Raw genomic sequence first — 24,978 nt, 5'->3', positions numbered from 1 at the left:
GAAATTATGAATTTATGATTAGCTGTGACAAGAGTGGGAACATGTGCTGGATTCATAATCCATTTATTGGCTAAATTTAGGTAATCTGGTTTTCAGAGCACTTGCCAGCAGGCACATCCCTGCTATTGACAGTCAGCAAGAGAGGGCACACATGTGGAGGAGTTGGGTGTATTTCAGCTATTATATATTTGGACTTGTGCTGTTGGTAGTGATTTCACTGAAGTCATGCAAAGACAGGGAGTTACTGTGCTCCCCCATCATGTACCTAATACCCCACCAGACTGCAGAAAATGCATTGCCTGGGCTGCATTTCTTTAATTGAAATTTAACCTTGTTTAAAACATGATCTTCTATTCCCTCAAGCTGAAGACGAGCAGGGAAAAGACCCTAATTCAGTTATCTCTAAGCACTCTGGAATAGAATAATGTGGATTTTGTAATCAAGACCAAAAATTAGGAGTTAGATGATGTGGGCCTACTCTTTGGCTTGCCAAGGAATTCACACAGCAGTAGGCTGTGTCAGTTTTATTCCAGAGAAAAGGGACATGAATATTATTCTTCCTCATGGGAATGTTTAACAATGTCATTGTCACTGTCCGTAAGAAGCTCGTGTATGCCAGGAATAGGGGCCAGGGAAATTCCTGTCCTGTTGAATGTGAGCACTCAGAGGAGCTGGAGACAAGAGAAACCACCCTGTCAAAATCCCATTGAATGGAAAGAAAGTAAAAGGAAAAAAAAAAAGTAATAAATAATATGGATAAGAAATGAGACTAACAGTAGTACCCCTGATAAATCAGGCACTGTTTAAAAAGGTGAGACTTGGAGCAAACACACTTTACTACATGTTCCATGAAAGGAACTTTGTCATGAAGAGAAATCAACGTGGAAGAAAATCATTAAGTGCACAGATTGGGGCTCTTAACTGCCCTCTGCAAGTCTGCAAATCCAGAAATAAAACACACCATAAATCTTAATAAAAATATAAAGAATCCCCAACATCAGAAATGAAAAAGCCTGTGTGTCCACACATGCTGATCCTTCAGCAGCCCTGCACAGCAGTCGGCTAATAGCTGCACTCCCTGCCTTTCTTTGATAAGTATTTTAAAAACAAACATCTTAAAAAATACTCCTCATAAAGCCCTTCTGGAGGAGCCTGGCACACTTTCAAGGTATCAGAGAGGCTCTGCTGGTGCTGGAGCTCCAGAAACGTGACGGTGCACCTCCAGAGCGGCTCCTCGCCCGAAATGGCAGCGCAGGAGAGGAGCGGGCGGCAGGAAATCGCGTGAGAAGGGCTCCTGGTGCTGCTCCCAGCCCTTCCTGCCATGGCAGCTCCGGCAGGGGCTGCGCTCTCCGCGCTCTCTGCCTCCCCTTGGCTTCCTCTGCCACCCCAGCCACAAGCAGGAAGCGCCAGCCAGGGGATTCGCGGGAGAGCGCGGCGTCAAATGAAGCACAAAGTGAAATGTATGGCCAAGGCTGAAGCAAAAATCCAGGGAGCTGTGGGCACAGCCTAACAGGAGCCACTCCAGAAAAGCACCAGGAGGCTCATGCAGTACCCAGGCTTCCTCCTAAGTTGCTGAATGGTTAACCCAAAGGCTCCTGACATCAGGGCAGGAGCTCCTCTCCTGTGCTGCCATTCCTTCAGCTCTGGGTAAGGCCTGCCAGGACAGCGTGGGCACCCTTCATGTCCTCATGCCACCAACAGAACATTCCCAGGGGATGGATCCTGCTGGCGCTGCCTGCTCTGCTGGGCACTCGAGAGGCTTTAAAAGCAGAGCTGCTCAAATGAAACCTGAGGTAGAGGCATTGGCAACAGCAGCGCTTCAAAGAGATCCTGTTTGTTTGTATTCGACAGAAGATTTAACAAACGGGCTTTGGCACATCACAGTGGAAATGGCTCCTCGATTTTTAATAATAAGTAATATATTCTAAATAAAATGTGACCTTGTGCCTCCAGGGAAGACATATGAAGGATGGTAAATAATTTAACACCGTTTGGGATTTTCTGTATTCTAGATACTTCTGTGTTCTTCTGTTTATTATTAGCCAAGAGCAGGATCACATGGCAGCTTCATACAAACACTCTGTGCACATCCCTGCTAGATGCAAGAGCAATGAAGTTTGGTCTCCTCACAGATAAAGCTCCCTCCTCACTGCTGAAATACAAACTGATGACAATGTCACAGACCGGGTTGTTCTAAAAGCAGAATTGAAACTGACTTCTTAGTAAGGCCAGTTAAGAAAAGGGAAACAAGCTTTCTTTCCTTTTTCTGCCTCTCAAGACTGTAAAATATGCCTGGGCAGGAAGTACAGTAAAGCTCATGATGAGCAGGGGCAGCTACTGTTCCAAAACGAGCAGGGCTCCTCCTAAGTGACAATTTCATTTAGCCAGTGAGCTTGAGGGAGCAGGGACCAGAAGGGCTCTCAGGTGAGGCTGCTGGCCAGCCCTCCACACCTCCAAGGATCACAACTGCAGGGACATGGGGAGCCAGGATGGTACCTGTGGCTTTTGGTAAAGCTGTTTTTCCTCAGCCAACACAACCAGAGACCCGGTGGGACAACAATCAGAGTGTGTAATAATGTCACTTCTCATGGGAAGACTGGAAGTTCTAGAGATGCAGAAGCAAGCACTGTGCCTTTAAAGCTACTGCTCCAGAACAGGTGAAAAATACCATTTTTGGACTCTAAACCCCCACACTGGAATTAGGGAGATAAAACATTGAGAGTTACACTTGTTCACACTTTCTTGGGAATGAACATGCACCAAAAAGTGACTTTTCCCCCACACTCTGCCCATCCAGGAGAGCTCCTGACCCCTCTGCAAATTCCCATCTTTCCTCAGCACAAACTCTGCACAAGTTTAAGCTGCCATCCCTCCAGCACCTTTCTTTTCCAGAAAGAATTCTCCATCCCTGACTCCTGGAAAGCCCTTCCCTCTCCTGGACTACAGCTAAGCTGTCTACATACAGAACCTGTTTGTCCATGGAAAGCAGAACTGCTAAAAGACAGGCAAAACTGATTTTTAAATGCTTGACAGAATCTCCTTGCAAAGCTTCCTACATAAAACTGTGTCCCAACACTGACAAAACCTCCTTTTTAAAAATTCAGACTGTTAAATAAGCCCATACAAAGACAAACTTTACACTAAACAATTCAGCCTTCAAAAAATGACAGTTGAAAAGAATTAAATTTTTTTACGAACAATTCTAAAAAGTTAATTTTTTTTGTGAACAAGAAACATTGTTTAAAATTTTAAGGCAAATCACTGAGCAAAGAATCCATTATTATTTAAGATTTTATTCAATTTTCAAGAGCAAGAAAGGAGTTTTGGAAACCAGACTGATCTTGAAAGAGAAAAGCCATTTTTCCATCTCCCACTTTCAGTGTGACTTTGTTTTAAATGGGGATTCAAAAGGGGAAAAGTGTTCAGAACCCAAAACTCCTCTCTGAAAGAATAGACAACTCCAACAGAATTTGCTCAATATTCTCTTTCAACTTCTATTAGCACTAACAACAGTAACTTGCACACTCATATTAAAACAGCCCTCCTTTAATAAATCTCATACATTTTGTATTTTGCCTTTGCCACATTTTTGTTAGTATTTGCTCACCAAGTTAATTTAAATGTATCAATCAAGTCAGATTTCATAGGAAGTAATTTTTGTTAGGTCCCTTGAAAATTTAATATGATAAAAACAAGCTCAGCATTTCAATGTGACATTAACCTCCAAGATAACATTTTGCCATTAAAAAACTCCTACTATGCATATTCTGTTATTAAAAACAACACCACTGCATAGTCAAAAATGCAAGAAAGGACAAGAACTGTCAAAATTAACAACTAGAAATCTCCTTCAGCAAGACTATAGTGTCATATATGTTACTATCATATTGAATAAATATTAGAATTATTAAATATTTTCAGAAGGAGACAGAAATTTTTATTTTATTTTCTTTAGGGTAAAAAAAAAATCTAACTTGTCAGCAATGTTCAAAGTTTATTTCTGGCACAACAGCCCATGATGTAGAATTAAGTGTTCCACTAGATGGAGCAGGATGGTAAAGCCATCATGAGGGCCACCTCCCCTGCTGATCCATGGAAAAGTCAATGTCCAGGGATGATAAGAATTTCAGCTTTCTTCTGTGCATTCAGGGCAGAAAAAGGGCAACACAAAACTCTCTTAGTGCACAACAATTTCCTCCTTCCCAGCATAGAAGCTACGAACAAACAGTAACCAAAACAACCCAGCTCTCCCCTTCTTCCATCAGCTTTACACAAGAAACACAAAAGTTACAGGATGCTTGTCTGAAAATGAAAATCTTTGTACTTTTTTATTTTGTAGCAAGTGAACTTGCAAAAAGCTCCATGCCAAATGATCAAACATTAGTCACCTAATGCAAAAGACATCGTTACACATCAAACAAATTCACTCTGGAAACAATGGCAAAACTTCAAAGAGGCTCCTACAAACCTGGAGCTGTGCAAGGCACAGTAAAATTATCTCTCTTGTCTCTTTTCAAGCAGAGCTAATTGTTGATTTACCTTTAAGTCTACCTAAACAAACAAACAAAAGAAGAACCTTACAGATTTTATTTCATCAGATGTTCTTTAAGAGATGCAGTATTAGACAAACTGCAGTTGCCATCACCGTGTGAAAGAAGAAACCTTCATTTTCTTGACCATTAAACCTCATTTCAGCTTCTCCAAAAGAAGCAGAGAGAATATAAACAAAGAACAGTTTAAACCATTAATATTTCAATTTTAAGTCCTGCAATTCTTGAGTATGTACAACAAAAGTACCAGGAATGGTCACAATTAACTCGAGCACCTTGCCATAAAAAATCCTGAGCCACAGTATATTGCTGGATGTGATAAATAACTGCAAACATGCAGCAGACTCTCAAGACAACACTAATTATCCCAGCAGTATAAATACCAGAAGAGAATGACTCTTTCTCAGATATGTGCATGAAGGCACACAAGCAGAACTCTGGTGACTGATCACAGGCTGCTTCCCATGACTGTCACTCCCATCTCTCTGCTTCCAGTTCAATACACTGCACTAGAAACCAAAGTGACAAACAGGTTTATTTCCCACCAATATCCTCTCCAATTTACTGCAACTTGTGCAGCACCTGAAAGTCACTTCTGGAGAGGATGGGCCAAGTGGAAGAGGCAGGAAATTTGCCCTTGCAGACAATAAAACCGATTCCTCACTAAGGAGCCTTATTAAAACCTTTTGAAAGCACCTGTAGATGTAGATATTGATGCAGGTATTTCAATGGAGATATTGTCTAACTGAACACCAGTTTGTCCCACCTCTGAAGAGCTGATTACCAAGAATTCATTTTGCACCTCACACTCCTTTTCCAAGGTTCAGGGACAGCAGCAGGACACCAAACCCTCCCAGCCCCACAGGCAGGGCAGCAATACTCACTACTGGGCACAGTCAATCAGCTGGTACTCGTTGGATCTCTCGTAGCAGGCTTTCACACCTTCATCCTGCCAGAGGGTTTTTGTGTGTTCATAGAACTCCTGAAATGGGAAAACAGTGTTATGGGAACGGGTTAGAGATGAAGAGACTCAGCAAACAGTAATGTAGCATTTTGCTTTGCAGTGAGCAGGAAACGGAGCAGATTTAACAAAAATCTTTAACCATGCTTTAGAACCTCACCACAAGTTCAGTTGGCTTTCTGACTTCAACACTTTGTAACACCTAAAGAACTGCTTCTCAATCAATGACTGAATCCAACCATCTACTTCAAGAAGGGTTAATGTCTCATTAACATCAATTTCATTGGCAATTTAATAATCAATGCTATTTGGTAACATTTGTTCTTTAACTCATGGTGTCACTGTATTTACATTTATGTGGCTGTTGTGACTTTTTTCTTCAATGAAACACTACTTCTCTGTAACTCCTACATGAATGATAATGATAATTTTTACATGACTTTGCAAGCAAGTAAGGATCTTCAGGGACTGTGCAGACATCTGTATCTTACTTAACTCTGTACCACTTTCGTAAATTTATTCTTTTACAGTGTAAAAAGACGTTGAGCTACAGAAGAAAGACAGTGATACAAGGCTAGATCATGTTTTGTCTCAGCCTTAAAAACTGTAAGCCAAGATATGAAAGCAGACAGTCAAAAATGCAATGCTTCAGTTTTGTTGAACCTGTAACACAAGCAAAAGGCCTTTTCATTCTGCATATGAAAGATGCACTTTGGCTCCAGCAGTGCGTGTGCAACACGGGACTGAACCCCTGGCCATCAGTCCAAGAGCTCTGAATAGACTCAGAAAGAACAGCAGCAGCCTGGTGACTAAAAAACACACAGACACCACTGTGGGCGTTCCTCCTATCAACAACCACGGCTGTTCCTTGGATATCTCTCAGAGCTTTGAAGTGTTTTGGGTAAAATACTTTCAATTCTGGTTTTAAGTAGCAAATAATTATTTTTTTTTTAATCCAAACCAGTGAAAGACCTTTAAAATAGCTGTTGCATTTATTTTGTCTATCCACATCCTTTTTCTTTACAGAATTATTTTAAAGAAGAAAAATGTGTTATTTTTGCTGCTTCAAGGTTCCTCCATCTCGTGGGATATCAGTCTCTCACATTCCTTTACTATCAATGTAGTAGAAAGAAAGGGGACACATTCCAAAGTTTCACTTTGAAAAGAGTTTTTTTTTAAAAATTCACATTCCTACCAGAATCTTAACTAACACCTGAACTGTAGCAGAACAGTAAATCCTTTAAATTGCATCTGAAAGATGTATAGAGGTATCCTACAGTACATTTAGTGCTGCTGATTTTCAGAGCACCCTCCTCTTGGCAGGTATAAGATGCATATGTGTTTGTGTGATCACATAATTATGAATAGCAATGATGGAAGCAGCACATCAGATGCAAATCTGATTGTCCTTTTACTGCTATTAAGGATTCCCTAGCTGCACATACACAAAAACGAGAGCAAACACAAAATACACATCTAAATTTTGTTCTGATTTCTTTTAAAGAGATTATGACAGTTTTACATGGTATTAATGTCAGCTTGTTCCCTACTTTTATGAATAAAAAGATCAGTTAAATTTCTTTCAGAATAGGCAAGAAGATTTCACTTAATTTTTACTATTTGCAGATTGCGCTGTTGACTGTTTGCTTTTGCTATTAAAGGAAACAGAAAATGAATCAAAATCTTAATTCCAGTCCTCAGTTTTCTGTCTCCCACTGCTGGAATTATGCTCATTGGACACTTTAATTTTGAAGATTTCCAGTTCCTTGGCAGTTGAAGGACTGTCAGTCACCTTCAACTGTATCAGAGCACGGTGAGGAAAATATCTTTCTAAAGGAAAAAGGGAGAAGAAAGAGAAAGTGAAGGAGAGAGGGGAAATCATCTGCAATCTCACTGTATCTGAACCAAACCCATTTTGGGGAATGTTTCTGTATTTGTTTTTAAAAGTAACAGTTGTTCAATACAGAACATCATATGGCTCACTCAAATTATGACTATAAAGCTAGGAAATTGAAAAATGGAATCAGCAATTGTACAAGTTTTTTTGATGAAACAGCAGTTGATTCAATGGACAAATAACTAGGCAATAAGTTAACAGAAAAAGCAGTAAAACATTCTTCATCACCAAAACAATGTAGATGTAAAGTAAAAAAAAGTCAGTGCTTTAATAAGAAAAGTCACAGCACAGTAAAACTGCCACAAAAACTCTTCCTCATTACTATTTCTCACTACAACTATGATATTTTGGTAGAAAACTGCTATAAAGCAATTATTTCAAAGACCTTTCAAACTCCATAATGTCCTACATTTGGAGTAGTTTCTGCAATCAGATCTTAAAATGGGATGAAAAATAAAACCAGTTCCTGGCCCCAGCATAAACACATTGATAACAGGGTTGAGTTTACCAGAACAGTTCCATATTGTTTACAAGAGTCCTCCCCGTGTTCTAAGGGCAGTTTTCACTTCTAAGAAAATACATGAATTACAACAATGGGATAAAGATCAGTGTTTGTGCCTTGTTAGGCCAAATTAGCAATAAAATATTGAAAACTGCCTTCATGCCTGTCCTGCTGAGCTGAACTATAACCAGCAATACTCAAGCAATCTTCTCAGTATGGTTATTAATTGTCCATCTGGGATGGAAAAAGAATTTAATTCTACATTTTGGAACTTTTTATTGGGGTTTCAAAATCAGGATCTACAACAAGTAAAGAGCAAGAGATCATTACACTAAGACAGTGGGGTTTTTTGGGATGGGTTTTTGCTGTTACTTTTGGTCTTTTTTTCTTGTTTGTTTGTATTAATTGAGTTTTAAAAAGGGAACTACATGACTTGAGATGGTCAAATATGAAGGCCTTTCATTAATACACAACCTTTTGTCTTTAGGCCACATCAAATACATCTTCACACATGTTGGGACTAATGCAGAGCCAGCTCCCACAGCTGTGAAGCAGGAAGGTTTTCACCCCAGCAGAGTCAGAACCAGCCTTGCAGAGCTCATCTCCTGCTCTATTAGAAGCCTCCTTACTGTAGTGACTGATTTTGGAATTAAGACATAGTAGCTGGTTGCAAAAACCCCAGATTCTCCCTCCTCCCCAGTACACCTACACTAACCACAGCTCTGAAATAATATTTAAGAAAAGGAATAACACAAGAAATCCTCAGCATCCCATTTGAGTCATGGAATGTAGCCTGGGGCTGCTCTCAGGGAAGGCAAGTAAAACCACAAGATTTGTTATGTATTTAGGTAAAACAGGGGCTTCAGAGGCCACTAGAAAAATCAAGTTAGCAAAAGGGTTGGGTTGGTTTTTATTTTCTTTTTTTAGTTAAATAGGTATAATTTGTATGAGAGCTCTAAAAATAATGAGTTAGGAAACAAATTAACCAAAAGTAGCAGGAAAATTTCCTGAAAAGAAATAGCCAGAAAACTAGTCCTTACATGTCTGGTTCTTGCTTCTACAACACTGATTGATTTGCTGGCACATTCTAATATGACAGACCCTACAGCAGCATCAGCAAAAGTTTTTTCTTGCACTAGAAAATGGAACTCCTAACAAAACAGCGAAAATGAACAAATACTAAATAACTATTTGGTTTGAGATGACATTCTACAACAAATAGGATTTGAATGTTAGGATCCAAATGACCCAGAGTATTTGCAGTGTATGATCATCTTATCCATTCCTGCCCTATGCATACTTAAAATTGGGGGGGGGGAAATCCAAATTATGTAATTTTCCATTAAAAAAAATAAAATGCTGCAGTGTCACAATACACACCCAAGATCCTGGTTAAAGTACAGCTGAAGCTGTGTAAAGCAACAAAAGTCAACAGAAGTGGTGACAGGATGGCACCACCAGGGAAGGTGAGGAGTGAATTCCTCCTGAGCTTTATGTCAGGATTGGAGCATTTATTCACCACCAGAACAGACCTCACACGTCCCAAAACGTTCACATAACCCTAAAGAGGGAGAAATCCTTGAGGAGAATACTCAAGGAAAGGAATGTCAATGTAACAGAGATCTGAAGAGAACAAACAGGGCCTGACTGAATCTGCTCAGGCTGGGCAGGGGCATAGTTTGGATTCAGGGCACAATCCCCACAAACAGGCTCCACTTCTGGAAAAACATAAAAAACCTGGGAAAATCCTCTGGCTGGGGAAACCTTTCTGGTCTTGCTCAGATAACTGAAGGATCAAGGACCACAACTTGGGGCTGCTGAGGAAACCTCATGTCTCCTGATACCCTAACACCACAATGGTTAAAAAGCCACATTTATGTGAAATGTGTTTCATTATTAATGTTTGATTTATGAGGTGACACTTTCCCCACCTACTGAAAGCTTCCCAATACAATGAGTCAAGAGGCAACATTTGTAAATCACTTGCATTCACTTACAGGAATCTCTGCAGACCTCTAGAGGAAAAAAAAACCCATCAGTGGAAATGTGGAAGGGATGCTTGGAAAATTGTTCTTTGTTCCAGAAAGATCTTGCTGACACAATTCTGAATTAGAAAAGGGGCAATGCAGAGTCTAATCAAGTTTAAAACCTACTTATATTGGAAAATTTCAGCAAGTTGAATAAATGGCAACAGGTAAAGAGTGGTTTTACTCCAAGTTAAACTACAGAAAGTGTTAAACAACTTGGGGGGTTGAGCACTTTGGTTGTTAAAAAAAATAATCCCCAAGAGACAAACTCAAGCCTGGGAAAAAATAAAGGAACCAAGATCTGCTTTTGAGAATCATTCCAAAAGGATAAAATACTAGTAGGAAATGAAAGAATATAACTGGACATACTGTCTACAAGGCTTTGCTCCCTCCAGATATATAAATACTCAAGAGACTAAAGAAAAATGTTTATGAAGCAATGTTTTATAGGCATTAGGATGTTGGCAGGGAAAAACACTGGCACAGTCCATGCCACTGTGACACCAAATTCACAGGAAACTCAGCGTGGACATGCAACATTACCTTTTCTTTGTAAAATATAATATAGGGTGGATCCTTCAACAGAACAGTTTATTTACTAATTCCAGCAAAAGTCAATGCCATTGAAAAAAAACCTTACCTCCTAAAAGGTGTGTACAATCATTATACAATGTTGTGGTTAAAACTGGGATTCAATTCCTGGGCAAAGTTCACTGTCCCATGGAGCTGCACATTTCATAATAAGAGTTTTAAATAGGTCACCAACTTACAAATCTAATGATTAAAGGTCAAACCAAACCAGCTTCTAACTGTAAAACTGTCTCCTGGAGGACTTTGCTTCCCAATGTGTGCAGCTTTTAAAAGCAGCACTGAGCACTGGTTCCAAAGCCCTCTGGAGCCCTGCTCAGCCAGGGGAGCACAGCTCTCCTCCTCTCCTGGGAGCCAGGCAGTCCTGCTGCATTCCACTGCAGCAAGGCAAGGTCATGGCATGGCAGGGCAGCACAGAGCATTCCAAGACAAGCTGCACCAGCTGATTCTCTCCTGCCAGGATAGGTAAGTACCCACCATACTGATTTATCTCTCACTGCTCTGTATGAAACCGAGCCATCACTGCTGACTGTGCTCAGGGAGCAGAACCCATGGCATCCTTTCATTCTCCCCAGGTTTGGGCAGGGATACCAGAATGTGTTAAATTTGTCAAATCAGACAGTTTAATAAGCCACTTACTTGAATAGGGAAACATCTGCATTCCTAATGGTGTGAACAAGTGTTAATTATTGCTTGCTATTTTAGGGCAAATACGCTGATGATATCACAAAGGAAACGCATACCTACAAATAGTTGAAGATATTCTCCAGTTACTGGCATGTGTCCAGAGCTGAATACAAAACTCTTTGGGAGAGGCCCAGTGCACTCAGCACTTCCCATAACTGAGTCAGAAATATTTTCAGCAAAGATTTAGTCTCATTATCAATAGTTCTTCATGCTTGGAAAAGAAGAATTATGCTGAAATATTCTGTGTTTCTGCTTGGTAACTTCTAGGAGTACAAATTAAACTGGATGTCACTGCAAGGACTGGCCAATGGGAAGGGAATTCTATTTAAGAAACTTCTGTTAAGTTTGAACTCACATTATTACCCTTTGTTAAGAGTTTCAAAACACCACAGCATTTGAGAAATGTGCCAACACACAAACCCTACCCATAAGCTACAACGTGCCTTTGGTTAGAAGTCCTCACTAACATAATACCAAACCATTTCTCTTTTAGTTCTATTTTCACAAGAAGTTTAATTGCCACAGAAACTTTATCTGTTGATACCACAACACAGCTCCTCATGTTAATTAGGGAGGAAAATTCACTTTGGATGAGAGCAGCAAGCCTGCTCCCTGTATTGCAGAAATTCCTCTGCAATTTAAACCAAATAATCAGTGTTCCTCTGCTTCTTCATAGTGTCACACCTAGAAAGAGGCAATTCATTAATGGATCAAACTCCCTGATAGCATAAAAGGCACAAAGAAGTCTTCCACCCCATTCTAAACTACCCCAGCTCTCTCAGGGTAGTTTAGAGTGGTGACAGAGGCAGTTCAACCATCAGCTATTTTTGGAGACTTCAGTCTAAGAAAGAAAGTTTAATAAACTCTGAGAAATTTCCTTTGAGCCTTAAATCAGGGTTTGGAAAATGTCTTCCATACTACATCATTAGCTGCTTTTGTTTAATGAATATATGGTAAGCTTGAACAGTCAAACCAAATGACTTTATTCCCTTACCTGGTGCCAAGAACAAACACCTGGGACCACAATAAACTCTGCTGCTTCCTTTCACATTGGAAACAAAAAGCCTCTTTTTGCCAGAAACTTCCACCAACAGAAAAGGGTGTAAGATAAAATAGTTCTCATTCTAAATTTATACAAATCCCAAGGAGAGCTCGCTAACCCTCTTCCAATCTTTCTGAAGCAGCAGCATCTGTACTCATAGAAATGTTCACAGGCCCACAATAAAGTCTACACTAAAAAAATGAAGCTCAAATATACTTAAAATTAATTAACTGAAAGTTCTGCTTAATTACTGGCATTTCTTTTTAAGAGTAAAAGACACCTTGTTTCCTGGGAGCTTAAAAAAAAATAAATCTTAAATTTTACTGGAACACTGAAGAAATGTCATCTGCTCTCCAAAGAGCAGCTGAAAACCCTGACCAGTCAGCTGAGCACAACAGGGCTGTGGCTGAAATCCAGTGTCACACCAGGGAGGCTCACAGGTATAATTTTATTTCATCAATGCATCCACCAATATTTTGTGATAGTCTCTTACTGTGATTAAAACCAGAAAATGTTTAAGAATTTCCATATTAAATTATGCCTATTTCCTGTTTAATTCAGCTGACAGCTCTTGTATTTCAACATAAATTGAATTAATCTGTCCTTGTTCTTTAAGACTGCACTGAGAGGAAAACAAAGAAGATGCATCAAGAGAAATTAAGTCACGTGAACTTCTGAACCTGTAAATATGGTCTGGTTTGGTGGGAATTTACTGGATAAAAATACAAGTTCAGAACAAAGCATCAGCATTTACTTCAAATACTAATCAAATAAATTAGTAATCAAATAAAATATAGGGTGAGGGTTTTCTGTACTACAAAAACAACTGAACTACAGGAAAGACGTGTATTTAATGTCCTCTGTCTCAAGTCCTGGGCTGCAGATTCTCCAATTTAAGGAAATTCTTTGTGGGATTTCAACAAAATTATGTGAACACCTCAGTGAAAGCACTGCAGAATTCAAAAGGCTGAAAATAACCCAAACAAAACACTTCAATAAATACTAACAAAATATAGCACTAACAAAATTTGCTAGATATTCCTAGTCACATAAGAGTAAAACATTCCTATCAGGCATTTATCCATGCAGACAAAAATCAGACATTTCAGGAGGTTCATTTGCAAATCATTAATAGTTATACATGTTTCAATTATGAGAAACACAAATGAAATCAATGGCTGCCTGCCTCACAGACCCTATACTAGAAGAAGGCTTCAGAAGAACTCTAATTAATCTGTATTCAAGAATTTATTCTGCTATTAAAGGATAGGAAAGCCAGCTTTACATAAGTTCTTGTTAAACTCTGATCAGGTAAACTCAATTGGATTATCTGGAAGCCCATTGAGAGGGAGCTGCTCTGTGTAGATAAGATAATAGAGATTTTAAAAAGAGTAAGTAAGGATTATTTCAGAGGATCTAGCACCACATCTTTGATACTGTCTGCAAGACTTCCCACTCCTTTCTCTGAACAACACCAACATTCCTGAGGCAAAAATACTTCACATGTCCACATTTTCTACTAGTTTTGCACCTCAAGATGCATCTCAAGGATATGTATTTATCACTCTTTTACAAAAATAAGAAAGAGGATACTAAAAAAAGGTAAATAGGACTTTGAGGCGTCTTGCTCAAAAAATCTGGACAAGAAAAGCTGGAGCCCCTAATCTTCTGTCTATGGTAACTGCACACAATACTGTGCAGACACCCAAGAAATGAGGCTCTGTCTCCCACCTTTCCCAGCTTCCCAGGGATATCCTCACCAAAGAAAATGTTTTGCCTGCTTTCACCCCCCAAAATCTGTGACATTTGAGATATCCCCATGGGAAACATCCCCCACTGCAGTGAATATGTTTGTCATTATTTTATAAAGGTAGTGATGCTGTCAAACCAGAACAGCTCTCTTCTTCTGCCATGATGTATTTAGACAGGAATAATAATATATCTATCATTATACCCATCAGGGTGGTTATCTACAGGGACAGATAATTTTGTTCTGTTGCCTACATAATTAAGGAACACTTCTGGCAGCAAAGAGATCCCAGCTCACATCTTTTCTTACTGAGACTCTATTATCTCATTACCATATTGAAGATTTTGGTGTCAACAATTTTAGGGACTCCAAAGCCCTGTTCTGACCCTGCTGCAGGTTAAGGGATCACACTGAGCACCACCTCCTTTGTGCCACACTGCCAGGTTGTAAATCAGACCTCAAAACTGATCCCTGTTAAAAATAATCTCCCCAAAATAGAAGAGAGAAGGAGTAAGGGTTAGCAGGGTTATTTTTAACCTGGGCTGGTTCAATGCTCTGATTGACACTGGGGACCCAGAGGAGGTTTTTCTGGCCCGGTGTGGGTGGCACATCCCGGCGTGGAGCAGAGGGAAGGGGTGGCTGTGGGCACAGGGGATGCTGAGCTGCCTTTGAGGCTGGAGCCAGAGTGTGGTAAAGCTCAAGGACACCACTCAAAAACCATAATAAAACCATTCAGCAGCAGGGGTAGTGGGAGATTCAAAATAACTACAATGGAGCAGTGTAATAAACTGAAACCAAGAGACCTGCAGACAACATCAGCATCTCTTCTGAACATCCCCAACCTGGAGAGCCATAGGCTGCAGTCATTCCTCTGGTATTTTGCCTTTCAACAGCTAACACTCTGATTCTACTACTTTCTAAATACCATTTTTCTGAATTTAGTATGGTATTTTCAAGAGACATCTTCCTCAGTTGAAACCAGATAAATTAAAAATAGGTAGCTGTAAATCCTGCTCAGCTATTTTGAATATTTCATTAAAACCAGAGAATTATACATGGACTGTGACCCAAAGTAAATAGGTTTTATTTGGTAGCTTGGTTCAATTGGGTTGATCATGGAGTGTGAAATGTTGATAAAATGGGAACATTTCCTTCCCTCTTCTAAAAGTGAGAGCAAAAAGAAAGGGATGAGAAGAAGGCCACTATTACTGGGGATGAAGAAAATATCCTAACCACTGTCTGGTATGCAGAACAGGAATAAAAATACCACTTTTATAACCCAGCTAACCCAACATCACCTGACACTTGAGACAGATACACAGCTAGTTTGAATTATTCAAACTACTTATGATGTTGATTTTTGACACTGAAAACACACACATACAGTTGTGTTCAGCTAAATGCATCAAAGGACAATAATGATGGAAATACCATTTGGAAGCTTCAACTGGAGATCTGATCTACTAGAAATTGCAATATTTTAAAATACCAGCATGATTATGTGGACAGAATTCCTTCCAGTCAGTACTATGTTTTGCCTTTCTCCATATGCTACTACTTGTATTCAAAAATTTAATTTCTTAATACCAACTGTGCTGAATTAATAATCTCCAACATAGTAAACTTTCAGCTTTAAAGGGGATGTTTAACCTAGCATTACACTGTACCAATGTTATTTTTAACTCAAACTGTTGTTTTTTAGGTTTTTTTAATTCAAAACAATATGGTCTACACAAATGACACACACTTCCTGAAAGTCAAAAACTGCAAAGCAAACAGATGGAGACCCAGACTAAGAAAAGAATTAGAATATCAGAACACAAAAGTTGCTCTTTGAATCCTAATTTACATGTAGAGCCAGATCCCAATATTTATCACACTGTAAAGCTCCTACATCCTTCCTGACTTTATTCTGCCTTTCACATCACACTGAACCTTGCTGTTAGGAGACCTGCATTCCAGCTCCACCTGTTCCACAGAGAATTACAAACACAGATTTTGGCCTCTACTTTAAAATTCATTTCAACAAGTCCTTCATGAAGGTGATGATCTTGTGTAGCTGGAGAAGAAATCCCACAATCCTTGTGCTGGCTTCTATGTCAGTGCATTATCTTCAGGAGAACAACCCAAATTAATGTTTAGGGAAAGAAGAATGGGCATTTGAAGGGAAGCAGAAGAGCCCTGTATTTAAGAATACAGTCCTCAGTAATTGCAGCCCTCAGAGAATATCCCCTGGGGACATCAGTGTTTCTCCTCCCTACCCTCATGCTCTCCTTAGGGCAGAAAAGAGCATCAAATACTACACTGAGGAAAGCATGTGCTCAAGACAGCTGAAATGTGATTTCCCATGAAGAAAATGCAAGAGGCAGAAAGCAAGTTCTGCAGCTCAAACCAGACAGCATTACACAGGGCTGACATTGCTAAAAATTCCCCTCCCTCCTTCCCAATCAATACTCCACCCAGGAAAAGGTTTATGAAATTCTTCCCCCAGTGTACTGGAGGAGGAAGCAGGTGATGGAGATCTCCTTAGATTTAAAGCATAACTAGCATAAGGCTGTCTTTTCTACTTCCATAAAATTATTTTTTTTCTTCAAAGTACTTTTAATTAATCTGTAACAAAATCAAAATTATTTTTACAGCGGTACTCAAGGATTGGGATTTTTGTTCCTCTGCACCGAGAGCTGGCATCTAGGGACACTCTAGATCTCAACTTGATTTAAATCATGCAATTAAAATGCAGGTTCAGTTTTCCAGGTACCAAAGGACTACAATCTACCTTCAGAGAAACTCAGAAATCAGAGATATATTAACTTATATAATCACTGAGGGCAGAGACAGCCAACAATAGGCCTTCAACATCTGTGGCTAATGCATCTCCAGTTTAAAACCTCAACCCTACAAACATTTACATATGAAATAGTTAATCATGCCAATGAAGTAAGCCACCAGTCAAAGTTATGCACACACCTAAGCCTCTGTAGACTCAGGGCTTAAAAATTTAAGACAATGCCTTTGCTCAGAGAAGAAAAACTAGTTTTATTGGAGCACTGTTATTCCTGAAGTTGTGTGTCATTCAACACCTCAAAGACTCTTCCCTGAAGTTGGAATTACTTATAGACCTTGTAAGTTACACAATTACACCTTGCTTTCAGTGGAAAAAAGGGAAAAATTAACAGAAATCACGGCACTCCAATTGAATGGAAGAAAAAAAAGACCTCTGAGATAGAAGATACAAGGAAAATTCAGTATTTCAGTTGGAGGTAGGTCACAGGAACTTGTGGCAGCATTGTTACAGATCACAACCTGAACTAGCACAAACAATGGCAGAAGGAGAGCTGTGGGCACACAGCCAGTGCAGAAGCACAGAGGGAGGAGCAAGGATCCAATGTTCTCTTTCAAATATTCTCCTAAAGCTACCTTCAAAGCATGAATTTTTCTGCGCCCCCAGCAGGAGAGCTCATCCATGAAGGGACTGAGTATTTCTGTGAATAACACTGACAAATGTCTAAATGACAGAGGTGTGAAGTCAAAAATCTCAAAATCTCAAATTTAAGATGCTTAAAATGCCAGTGACTACATTTTATGTGCTAGAGAGAATCATACACCCCCTCCACCAACCTGTCTGTGCCTGTTACACTGAAAATGACTTGAAGATTACAGTGCAGTATTTCCAATTAACTGCTAAAGTCACCTGACTTCTGTCTTGTACACAAAGCATGTGGGTTTGTTTGGTTGGTTATTTTTCTTTTGATAAAGACTGACAAAGCAGAGAAATTCCTAGAAGCAGCAACATATGGAAAAGGTAACTGTTGTTGGTCTCACAGACATTCAATAATCTTTACGTATCAAGAATTACAAACTGAATTAAGAATTGCTGTGCTGCAAACTATCCCACATCTTACTACCATTCACACCTGCACTTTTATTTCAAGCATTTGGGACTGCTGAACACAAAATTTTGGTGTAAATGGATAATGCTTTTTGATACATCATCATAATTCCTCCCCTCAACCTCCTGGAACAGTGCACAGACAAAGAAATACAAGTTTTGAAACACTCCTGCATTGCTGCAAGTAGAAGGTACTTCATGGCAATTAACAAAAATATCTTCTCAGTGTTTAAGTGTTCAGTGTTTGCAAACTGTATTTTCATGGGCTTCTGCTACAAGTCTGGTTCAGATATAGGAGAAATTAATCACTGTGAGTGGGCACAAAGTTGTATCATCAACTAAATAATTATCCTTGATGCATTTGCTCTGGGACTGCTGGCACCTCGAATGATTAACCAGGACTGGGAGGGCTGGGACAGGGATGTGTGTGGAGCCTCTGCAGAGAGCCTGGCTGACACAGAGTCTGAATCAGCAAGAAAACTCCACTGCTCTTCCAGAAGAGAGAAATCAGCACCATTAAACACCAGCTAATAACCATCAAGAAAGGGCTGTGTGTATCTCCACTCTTTTTGGGCAGGGCAATTCCCAACAACAGCCAAACTTTACACCCAGCACTGTCCATCTTGACTCTGTGGCCAATTATTTCAGCAGAGCACAAAAAGCAGGCAAGAGTCTCCATGTTCCTGAAGGATCAGCTGGAATATTCTGGCTGTGCTGCTGTAAATTCGATTAGCACTCATCAAAGGCACCTACTGCAATAATTCCCAGAGAGCAGCTCACTGTTCTGGGGAAATATTTACTACAGGGCAGTGAAATACAATCATTTGCAGAAAGGCATGGCTGCCTGGGAATTACTCACCGGAGGGAAATCGAAGTCTATCTGGTTTGCTAAATTTAAGATGTAGTCGATTCGAAACTGGTTCTCGGGATTGGCTAGTTCCACTGGAGGTGCCAAATTGCCCATTGCTGTCACTATTGTCTGCAAAGAAACACAAGTAAAATATTGCAGAGAGTGTCTAAATAGCCACCTGGAAGAGTTAAAAAACAATAGCTCTTAAGTTTACCTCTATAGCTTCTTTAATATTGTTTTTAATATCCTGAATTTTCATTTTCTTCTCCCTGTAATAAAAAAGGCACATCATTAAATTTATAAGCCACAAAATCAGAATACCTTTTTAAAATAGAACATGAACATGAAAAATATTCTATTAAAGCTGTATTGCCTAAAGTGCTTTCAGTCACTGAAGACTTTTGTAGATAGGCTTATTTAGATATCTCAAAACTTTTCTACTCAAGCAGTAACATCTATTTGCATCTATTTTAAGCAGTAACATCTATTTGCATCCAAAAATCAGTGTCTAATCATGCTTTAATAACAACTTACTACAGCCTTAGACTGGGACTAAGACATTCTGCAGAATCAAACAGATTTTGATTCATTTGAATGCAAAATACTAAACATACGTGAAAGTTCTTTAAGAGAGTATACACTGGAAACAAACAGAAAGGAAAAAAGGGTGAGTTACTAAAAGCAGAAACAAATGAAAGGAGACCAAAGAACCTCAAAGTACAAAAAAAAATTAAATCACAAAAATGATGCCTTAGCAGAGCAAACCATAGCAGAGCACTCAACCTGACACAAGACATTCAAACAGTCTGGATGTGAAACATAACAGGGAAGGGTTAATCCAAGTATAGAGAAAGATCCTTGGCTAGAAGCAGAGGAGGAGGCTAGAAAACCACTTGGAATGAGCATTATCATTGGGGATTAACTGCAGTCACATTAACCAGCCCAGCAGGCTGGAGCAGGACAGTGCAAACCCCTGCCTCTGCTCCTCTGGACTGCATTTGGTGTCAAATCTGACAGCAGGTAAATTTCAATGCTAAATAGTGCAATCAAACCAAATGCATGATCAAACATTTGGTAAAACCAGGAATCAGCACCCTAAAAGTACTACTAGCACTGAGCCTGTAAACTGTACCTTAATTGCAAAGCACTATGATAAAATTTTTCACATTATTAATTTCTTGCTGTAAACAGCATAAAATCACTATTTTGAGGGAAACCAAGTTAGCCATGCAATTACTAAAAAAAGCCAGCTAAACTAAGTGACCTTTTAATCTTCATTGAACTGCTTTTACAGGACTCTTTGATTATGGAATATTTACATCAACATTTAATTTTTTTTTCATTTTGAAAACTAACATTTTCCAGCACAGTGTCCCAGAGACTGTGAAGTATCAACAGCATTTCCTTTTTTTACCCTTTTAAAGATAGTAACTCACAGTTTCAGCTTACAGACCCCAGCTTGAAAACCTCATTTTATGGAATTAATTCAGTAAGCATATTGCAAAAGCCTTTTATCACTTTTTCCTTTCAATAATTACTCAAAGTCAAAAACCAAAATGAAACTGAAAGCGTATTCACCAATCAAGAATGCAGGGAAAAAAAAAGAAAAGAAAGGGACTGCTTTAATAACAAGGCAGACACAGACATCTAAGATCTAAGCATGGTGGGAATTTTGGCTATCAAATGAAAAATTAATGCAACTTTTATAAAAGACAGTGTCAAGGAAAACACCACCATGCCAAGGATCTGCTTGCACATTGCCCAGCTGTGACTGCAATGCCAGTGCTGCCCTTGCAGAGGGGCAGCAAACACCAAATCCTGGTGTTCAGGATGACTCTGCTGCGTGGGGAATGGCTCTGAATCAGCAGCACAGCCCCAAACATAAATGTGATTATCCCAAAACATCAGCTCTCAATGACCACAGGTCCTCAGAAGTCTGGGGCAGGGACAGGAAGGTCAGTGAAGCTTGATGCAGAGAGAAAATGGAATGATCAATACTCAGATGAAAATTCAATGTTTTCCTAGACTTCTTTACCTACCTACAGACCACCTTACTCCTGAAAATTACCTGTTTTTTGCTACAGAGATTTGGCACTGCTGATGAGAAGAAGGCAGTGAGCCAAGAAAGGCCAAATGCAGCAAATTAAGGAAAATAGATTAGACAGGGTAAGAGAGAAAAAACTAAGGGCTTTTCACCCTCTTCCTAACTTGTACAGCCCCAGGTCTTGACAAACTCTCCATTCCACAGCCAAGATGCAGGGTGCACAAATACTCTGTTTTTCAGCAGTGCACATGTGGTTGCAAAGCCAGCATCCACTTTCAGTTTTTAAAAATCATGTTTAATAATTAAAAAATGTAAATAATGGTATCAAAGCAGGAAGTGTTTATCAATGACAGTGTAAGCAAATTGTCTGGCTTTTCTTCTGCCTCCAAATTTCAGCTGGATCTTGAACTTAATGAACATGTATCCAGATTTTGCCCTGTTTAGATCAAAAGGGCAACTGATATGATAAAAGCCCAGCAAGATACCAGTATTTTTAAGGAATTAGCACTCATATTGCTTTGGTTTGGAGTATCACTAGAAAAAGAGAAGTTTAGGGAGTTGGCATGGCTTAGAAGCAAACTCTGATCATTCTCTCTTCCCTGGAACACTTGCTATTAATTGTCCCAAAGCATCAATGAGGTGCACATTGACCTGACTCTTCCGTGCCATACTGATAAACCTCATTATTTTAATTAAAGATTTCACTCAAACTTCCACATTTACACCTCTTGGCTGATCCTCTCACTACCAAGTGATAATGAATACAGAGAAACGTTAACCTGCAGCAATTAACAAAGTGCCTGATAACCATCATCATCTTTACAACAAGGATACTCACAGTTCCTATTTCTGGTGTTGTTGCCATGGCCCTATAGCCTGCCCAGTAAACAAGGAATCCCATTACACAGCAGTGAATGTATCACTGTGTTTTGTGTTTTGTAATGTTTACTGGACATAAACTTTCCATGACAATGAGACACTTTATTCTTCTGGAACTCAGCATGTTCATCAATCACCCATCCAACAGCAGCTCAGAACAACTTTGACTTCTCACAAAAAAACCCAAAAAAGCCCCAAAAAGGTGACACTCATTTTACTCAGGGACTAATGAGGTGAAGCACACAAAACCAACATCCCATTGCTCTGCCAAATTGTCCTTTATTTTCTTTTTTTAGAAACCCAGCCAGGTTGCACCTCAAATTTCCAGAAGTACTCAAACTTTTCTTTTCCACAACCACAAAGACTGAATATTCAACTTAGATTCTTTCCTTTTTAATTTCTTACTCCCAGGTGCTGGCACAAAACCACAAAAGAAAAAAAAGAAAAAAAAAAAAAAACAGCTGGGCTGCCAAAATGTTTTCCTCTGGAACATCCTGAGTAGTTTGGGAATGGCACCAATGCTCTCCTGGCCAAGGAATGACTGATGTCTCTGCAGGCCTGTTCTGTATCTTTAGATGTCATGGGTTAATAAGGTCATGTTTTTAATCTTGTTTAAAACTTTTGCTTAGGCTGTGCAAGGTAGGCCAAACAAAGCATTAAACTCTATTAGTTGAGGATTAGAAGAAAAATCTCAAATCCTGCTGTTTTCAATATTTAAATGGGCCAAAGGAAAGCTGCACATAGCTTTCAGGAAAACTAATAAAGTCTATTTTAGGTACTATAAAAAAAGATGACATTTTAATTCAAGTAACATTAAATCAGAATGACATCAAAGGTCAGAAAAATCAAATATTCCTTGAAAACCAACCTAATCAGTATTTAGTAAAAAACTTCTCCACCTGTGGTTGAACTTTACTATTAAAAAGCCAACATTTTTCCTCAGACTTTATCAAATCTTATGCAAAGAACACATTAACAAATAGATTATCAGAAAGCAAATTAATTTAATTTTAATGTTCATTTCTGGTTTATTTTACAGGATAATACAAATGACCATTACTTGGAAAAAATACTTAAAGTTTAAAAAGAACATTCCAGAGGATGAAGATTCAGTTCACACCTTTGGCATCTCCCAGGTAGAAAAATAATTTTTAAAAAGGGTGCCGAAATTAATTGTCACAACAAAACATGTTAAAGAATTAGGGGGATACACAGATGGATGGACAGGGATGATGGGACACCTTTATGCCATTAATCTAATTCCTAAAAGCAAAGAAGTTTGAATTTTTTGGTCAGTGCAGACACGTTAGGAAACCTGGGAGAGTTCTGCAGCCCTGGAGAATATATAGGCTATTTTAATAGGGCTTATTAAAATCTAGTCAGAGGGTGTTAATGCAGAGCCTTTGTCTCCTTTACAGGGCTGTAAACAGCCCAGCCTCTATCACCTTCAGGGACTGGTGTAATGCATAAATTACCTTTATTTCTGAAGCAGTCAAACTTTTCTGACTCTTGAACCTGCTGACAGAAGAACTGCAGCAGGGCAAGGCTTCCCTTCCCCAGGCAAAGCACTGCACTTAATGAGTCAATTTGCAAGTGGAAGAGCCAGAATGAAAATCTTACAGAGCAATTCATTTGCCTCTGACTTTTTATGGTAGAAAATGACATTGCTGTGTTTCACACAGCTGCATCTCCCTGCTTTTTCAGGTATTGCCAACAAATGTGAATGCCCAGGGAAGCAGCCACGGGCTGTCCCCTTCTGCTCACCTTCAGAAGCCTCAATTACACACTGACAGCCAATGAAAACTTAATAGATCCATTTTGTTTTAAGACACAACTCAGTTCTTTGACAGGCAGTCATGCACTTCACAAGCACGTGGGATTTAAACATGCCTATTCATCTAAATAAAGTGTCTTTGATGCAGTGAAACATGCTGATGGATTTAATAAATATTCCATAAAATCTGCATTAAAATTTATTTACTGAACCTTATGGAAACTAAGAGCACTACCTGCCAATCCACCTCAGAGAAACAGAGCTGTGCAGTCAAGATCTTCAGACCCAAGACTACGAGCAAGGAAATTCAATTAAGGTTTTGCTACCAATCCAAGTTACAAAAATCGTGCAGTACTTTACAATTCAACTAAAAGATAAATTTGTTTCAGCCTGGGTTATTTCTAACAGAACATGGCAATTACCTCAAAATATAACAGCTAGAACAGCAAAGAGGGCAGAGGCCAAGTTAGAGGCACTTGAAAATGGGGAAAAACAGTTGCCTAGAGTATTCGGAGTGAAGCTGAAATAATTCATCTTAGACCTGTGACAAAGGACCAATTTTACAGACAAAGCTATAAAATGCAACAGCAAAACCCACTACGTATCTTCTACAAACTCAACACCATTTATATCACACTTTCAGTGCTCTGCCAGCTTCAAAGAGATTTTTCTGGCCTGTGCTGACAAAACCTTGCAGTGCCATGGGGCAGGAGCTGCAGCTGCACAGCAGGGACTGCACAGCTAAGCACGTTAATACTCTGTTCTTGGCCAGCACCTGGTAAAATGAAATGGTACCCAAGGCACAGGAAGCTGACACAATGCACCCTAAAACGCACTTTACAGTCAGTGTGTGCTGGTAACTCTGACCACACAGGGGCTGAGCATCTCCCTGGAAGCATGAGAGCCTTCCTGCAGAGCAGTTTCCCCCTCTAGCACTATGCTCTTCCTCCTACATTACCCTCCCCCCCAACACCTACTTCACTTTGAAAATTCTTTGTTTAACTTCTCCAAAATTCCAGTATCAACACACTGTACCATTCACCTACCAAAGATCTTTCAATATTAGAAAAAGAACAGCTATGAGAATAAACTATTTCCTTTCTCTGTAAATAAGTGACACCTTTTGGAAAAAAGAAAAACCCAACAGGCTGAATAATTTTGTCATTATACACTTTGAATTAAAGACACAGTTAAAAATTGATTATGTTGGACAGATCTAACTGTGACCAAAATTATTTGGGAGAACTTAGTTCAATTATCCCCTGAAGCATAATCACTTTCTCACACAGTATGTGATGCAATGTATGGAGTAGACAACACAAAAAGGGCTTCCACAAGTTCCCTTTTAAAAATTGTGAAAAGCACTGCAAATTGCTTTGCCACTGCTTGTTTTAATACACTGCAATATTTTTCTCCATGAGTAACATGCACACCTTACTATGCAGCCATAAACACGTGAACATATGATAAGAAATACAAGCACAAAGAGATACCTTCTGTTAACGGAATGACAGAACTATTCTCCAAGTCAGAAGTCA

General features: G+C 39.3%; 1 protein-coding gene across 2 annotated transcripts in view; it reads right to left on the bottom strand.

Moving 5' to 3' along the window:
- Positions 1 to 24,978, bottom strand: part of GNAS (GNAS complex locus) — a 124,637-nt gene that overhangs the window by 25,546 nt on the left and 74,113 nt on the right. For both annotated transcript variants that reach the window (XM_084217624.1, XM_084217625.1), the window contains exons 3-5: positions 18,958 to 19,012; positions 18,753 to 18,872; positions 5,435 to 5,532 (exon numbers count right to left, since the gene is read on the bottom strand). In XM_084217624.1, the coding sequence (XP_084073750.1) occupies positions 5,435 to 5,532; positions 18,753 to 18,872; positions 18,958 to 19,012 (273 nt within the window). The remainder of the gene's footprint in view (positions 1 to 5,434; positions 5,533 to 18,752; positions 18,873 to 18,957; positions 19,013 to 24,978) is intronic.

The sequence above is a fragment of the Fringilla coelebs genome, assembly GCF_963513975.1.
Source record: "Fringilla coelebs genome assembly, chromosome: 18".
Lineage (NCBI taxonomy): Eukaryota > Metazoa > Chordata > Aves > Passeriformes > Fringillidae > Fringilla > Fringilla coelebs.
Note: the sequence above shows the minus strand (reverse complement) of the source record. Positions and strands in the feature narration are given on the sequence as shown.